This window comes from Limulus polyphemus, unplaced genomic scaffold (genome assembly GCF_000517525.1).
Source record: "Limulus polyphemus unplaced genomic scaffold, Limulus_polyphemus-2.1.2 Scaffold2030, whole genome shotgun sequence".
Classification (NCBI taxonomy): domain Eukaryota; kingdom Metazoa; phylum Arthropoda; class Merostomata; order Xiphosura; family Limulidae; genus Limulus; species Limulus polyphemus.
Window position 1 is genome coordinate 184,494 of NW_013667640.1, and position 5,711 is coordinate 190,204.

Below are 5,711 nucleotides of genomic sequence, written 5' to 3' on the forward strand. Positions count from 1 at the left end.
TATTAACAAGCTTCATTTTGTCTCTTTCCAAAGACATCATGTTAAAATATATCTTACGTTTTTACAATACTAATAACAAGCTTCATTTTGGCTCTTTCCAAAGACATCATGTTAAAATATATCTTACGTTTTTACAATACTAATAACAAGCTTCATTTTGGCTCTTTCCAAAGACATCCTGTTAAAATATATCTTACGTTTTTACAATGCTAATAACAAGCTTCATTTTGGCTCTTTCCAAAAGAACGCACTCTTTATTTACCTGGTTTGCAGTATTCTCCGTGGAAGCCACATTCTGGCTCGCTACGAGGAGGCTTTCCATTGAACAACTGAATATTCTTTTTCAACATCAGTTTCTTGGAAAACATACAAAACAGAAATAATGAAGTAATGATAGAACCAGTACCTAAACCATAACTTATTACACAGACTACTGATTCTCAGAAAAATAAAAATAAAAAGTCGGCAGTGAAAACATGGGAGTTCAATTTCTTTATGGAGGAACATTTTTAATGAACAAGAAATAAGGACAACTTTGTTTTCATCTAAGTCATTCAATGTCAACGTTAACCTCTAAGCCTAAATACATGAAATTACATTTTCATTTACAAAAAAACAAAAATATTTATACGTCTCTTTTAGTAAAGATTTTTGAGACGAAAACGTGCCAGTGATTGTTTGTTTCCCTCAACTATTCTAGGCTTAAAAAACTGGTCCCAAAGGTTCATAAACGTTACAAAACAACTCTGAGAGCAGCAATATAAAGCGTTTAATCATTGCTAAAATAATCCACTCATTTTAGAAATTGAATAATAAGTAAACTATGAGCATTATTTCACTAATTGTAACCACTTAGCGAAAAACAGTAAATTGTTGTATATCATATTAGAAATTAAAATATAAATATTATACAATCCATTTTATTTCAAATGTAAGATCTGTTGTTTAGGGGATGTATATATATTTAACATGAAATCAAAACTTCCTTCTGACGCGTATGGTTAATTAAAAAAATATATATTTATATTCACTTTTAATGCTTGTCGTTAACCTTATAATTGGTTTTTGCTAATTTGTCTTGTAAGTTATTTGAAAAGTTACATCATCTGTTTATTAATACTTTCAAAACTGGAATGTTTAAAAAAAATGTTTTATAAAAAAATAAACTTTACCGGAAGTGAAAATGTTTCTTCAGGTACAAAATGGCCCACGGGTTGCATACTTTTAGCTTCGTCAAGAGATGTTTTATTGGCGTTATCCATTAAAGCTAGTAGACTATAATATCCTTCAGCATCTCCGTTCTCATCTATAGTTTGGTTGCATCCCACAATGCCTATCGAATATAAGGTTCGTTTTTAACGTCAACAATGTACAATAACATTAACAATGTCACAATAATGGCTCAATAATAGAAATAACGTCACAGTAGTGGAAATACCGGCACATTAATGGAAATAATGGCACAGTGATGGAAACAATAGTACAATAACAGAAATAATGGAAATAATGGCACAGTAATGGAAATGATGGTAAAATAATGGAAATAACGGCATAGTAATGGAAATAATGGTGAAATAATGGAAATAATGTCACAGTAATAGAAATATTGGAAATAATGGTACAGTAATGAAAATAATGGCATAGTAATGGACATAACGGCATAGTGGTGGAAATAATGGCACAATAATAAATAATGGTGAAATAATGGAAATAACGGCATAGTAGTGGAAATAATGACACAATAATAAATAATGGTGAAATAATGGAAATAACGGCATAGTAGTGGAAATAATGATACAATGATGAATAATGGTGAAATAATGGAGATAACGGCATAGTAGTGTAAATAATGGCACAATAATAAATAATGGTGAAATAATGGAAATAATGGCATAGTAGTGGAAATAATAGCACAATGATAAATAATGGTGAAATAATGGAGATAACGGCATAGTAGTGGAAACAATGGCACAATAATAAATAATGGTGAAATAATGGAAATAATGGCATAGTAGTGGAAATAATAGCACAATGATAAATGATGGTGAAATAATGGAAATAACGGCATAGTAGTGGAAATGAATTTGGATAACTTTTTTCTTTTCGTCATTCGGAGAACAAATATACTGTTAATTAGTAACAACAAACCGATAAATCTGTACCTTAAGTGTCTTGTTAAAATTATATTAAAGAATCATAAGGTGTGACTCTGTTAATATGTGAGCTTTTGTACTTGGATATATTTCTATAAATCAAGCGTTGACGGAAGTTTAAACAGAATTATTTATGACTTTGTATTAGGGTTAACGCAGTGGAAAAAAAGGCACGAAATTGTTAGAAAAAGCTAGAGTTGATAAGAAATAAGTTAGAGTGTAATTGAATAATATATATATATATATATATGTACAAAGGCATAAAATACCTAAGGTAAGGTCAATAAATGCGTGTAAAAAGTTTTAGGAAATATACACATTTTCAAGACATTTTAAAATGTATTGACAGGAGTAATGCATTACAACTTTATTTCTATAGATTAAACTACCTAATCATGAAAGTTAATAGAAATAATAGAAGAAGAATTAATGATGTACGAAAAATACCAGAAAAGTCCAATACATTTGTTTGTTTCGGATATTCACTCAAAGCTGTGCGAGAGCTATCTTCGCTAGAGCTCCATAATTTTGAGGTGATAGTCTAGAAGGAAGGCATATAGTTAACATCACATACCGCCAACTCAGGGGCTACTCTAATTGAATAGTTTACTTTTGTAACACTCCCAAAGTCCCAAAGTACAGAGCGCAATTTTGTGGCAACGGGACACGTACCATGGACTCTCGAATTCACAATCCGGCAAGCGAACTACTAGACCATGACGCAATGCATTTCTGTTGGACTATCTATCATTCTGATTAGGCGACAAACAAAGAAGATTGAAGTGTGAGAGCCATGCTAGCGATGTATAAACTATTTTATCCAACGACTTCTACTTGCGACATCTGGTGGTAGATATTTGTATATTGAAACAATTTTTTCAAGGTTCCTAAACAATTCTGAATATAATTAAAAATACGTGACAAAATATTTTAGATAAAGTAAATACAATTAGAAATACATAACAAGCTATTATCAGTTTTAATTAAATATAATTAAAACTACCTAAAAAGCTATTATTAGATGAAGTAAATATATTTAAAACTACCTAAAAAAGCTATTATCAGTTGAATTAAATATAATTAAAAATACCTAAAAAGCTATTACTAGATGAAGTAAATATATTTAAAACTACCTAAAAAAGCTATTATCAGTTGAATTAAATATACTTAAAACTACCTAAAAAGCTATTATTAGGTGATGAAAATATAATTAAAACTACATAAAAAGCTATTATCAGTTTTAATTAAATATAATTAAAACTACCTAAAAAGCTATTATTAGATGAAGTAAATATATTTAAACTACCTAAAAAGCCATTATCAGTTTTAATTAAATATACTTAAAACTACCTAAGAAGCTATTATTAGGTGAAGTAAATTACTATCCCAGGACTAAATACAAGTAATATTTAAAACATGCCCATAGCTAAGCATATATGCACGGCTGTTCGTTATCTTTCAAACGTAGCTTAGCGGTTAGCGTATTTATTAAATAAAAAAACTACAATTTATTTATGTTGTAAAGACAAAGTTATACAATGTACCAACAACGGGTATCGAAGGTCGGTTTTTAGCGTTATAAGTATACAGCATTACCATCGAGTCATTTGAGGTTAAATATTACAATAAGCGAGCTTATTTATAATTAAAGGTTACGGATCTTTTATTATTCACGAAATATGTTGTTTAGAATAAGAACACGAATGGCGTATTTCAGCTTCAATAAGAAAAACAGATAACGTGATCATGTTCTGTGGTCCATGAAACACTAAATCAGCAAACGTACATTGAAAAAACAAAGACAAAAACATTGCACCTGCTCTATGTGGCTATATGTGTGTGTTTACATGTTCCTATGCGCATTCATCTTATCAATTACATGAGGGTAATACATCATGTCAATATGTGTCTTGTTGATCCACAAAAAACAAGATCTCTGATGAATTTAAAACCCTCACTATCTAAATCCGCATATACGCGCACTTCATTTCATCGGACGTAAACAAAAGGCGAGTGTAAATATAATTTAGTAAACATTTTGTACAACTGTACTACAACAGCATCAACATATTTAAAGCTTATGAAAGTGTTTAGAAAGGTCTAACGTTAGGTCATAGACTAACATTATAAGTTGATTTATTGATAGTATTAATTACGGTAAAGTTTAACCCTAACTAAACTAAAGCAAAAAAACGTATCCAAGTTACGGGGATAATTCATCTCTTTACCGAATACAGGCTGCACTTAATTTAGGCTTAACTAATGTTAGGCCTATAACAATTGGATTTATAGATTTCGGTGTCTACGATTAGAATTATTTTGTATTTAAATAAGTACTGTTGCAATAAAGACACTAATTTGACCGCAAATATTTGGCGAATCTCTACTAGTATAATAATAGTAATACTACAAGCTAATACTTCAAAAGAATAAAAGCATCATAAAACCAGTATTTGTTAAATCAACCAAGATAGCTCGATCTGCAAGTACATTATCTACAATAATGCTACAAGAAACCTTCTTATATGCCTTAAAAACTTATTCGGAACATTTTAACAGTAACACTAGTTTTAATCTCCAGTACTTGTTGGCATGGATACTAGTGACGTCAGAGAGTTGTTAGGGATACCGAGTATTGCTAGGAAACTTAAAAGGTTGTTTTAATTGTACGAAACAATACGATTACTAAGACCTTGACAGTAATCTCACGTTTCACGTTTAGGCACCTCCAAAAAAGTAAACAAGGGTTTCTGTTTAATTTCTGTTTAAAGAACTAGTCTCATACTTGTTGTTTTTTTTTGAACGAGTACTATACCACGATTTTGTTCGGAGTTAATACCTTTTAATTTATTACCAAGACATATTTAGGACACTTAACTCTTAATTAAATAACAACTGACAAATTCCCGTAATTCTTTTGGCACTTCGTTTTCATTTAAAACGGAAAATAATTTCCATAAATAATGTTATTTAAGATGCGGGATTGCCTCTTCTCGGAAAACACCTTGACTTTTATTATTCTTTAACCGTTAAAAATCACAGCTACCTTCATGTTAAACTTTTGACTTAAGGTAAAATAAGTGAGTTAATATTTTCTGGAATAAATATTTATGTGATTAACTAAGAAAAATTTGTATTTCAAACCAAATTGGCCAAAAGTTTTTAGATATTCTTAACAACCACCTGTTGCAAGACCAGTTAACTTTTCTTGACTAAAGAATTTAAGGATACGTTATATGTATCTAAACTTAACTCATTATTTATCTAGGTCTGAATGCAGTCATGCTGTTTGACTTAGTGCAGTACTTTTCACTATGGTTTGCGATTGAATTAACGCTATCCCTGTCTATGTCTTTTCTTTCAACATCAAAGTGAAATGAACAGAAAAAAATAATCAGGGGATTAAAACATAAAACAATCTAAATTGTGGGGGAATGCTACAAGTTCTTCAAATACCTATAGAATGATAGGTTTCTTTTTTGTGAGTGTAAAACACTTAAATACACCAGTTCGATTTTCGATACCTCACAACTGCAAAGGCTTGGTTTGGTCTGATAT

General features: G+C 30.2%; 1 protein-coding gene across 1 annotated transcript in view; it reads right to left on the reverse strand.

The window, feature by feature from the left end:
• The window catches only part of LOC106465722 (guanylate cyclase 32E-like), a 51,358-nt gene that overhangs the window by 30,710 nt on the left and 14,937 nt on the right, over positions 1-5,711 (reverse strand). Inside the window, exons 3-4 of the mRNA XM_022393637.1 lie at positions 1,173-1,333; positions 263-356 (exon numbers count right to left, since the gene is read on the reverse strand). Of these exons, the coding sequence (XP_022249345.1) occupies positions 263-356; positions 1,173-1,333 (255 nt within the window). The remainder of the gene's footprint in view (positions 1-262; positions 357-1,172; positions 1,334-5,711) is intronic.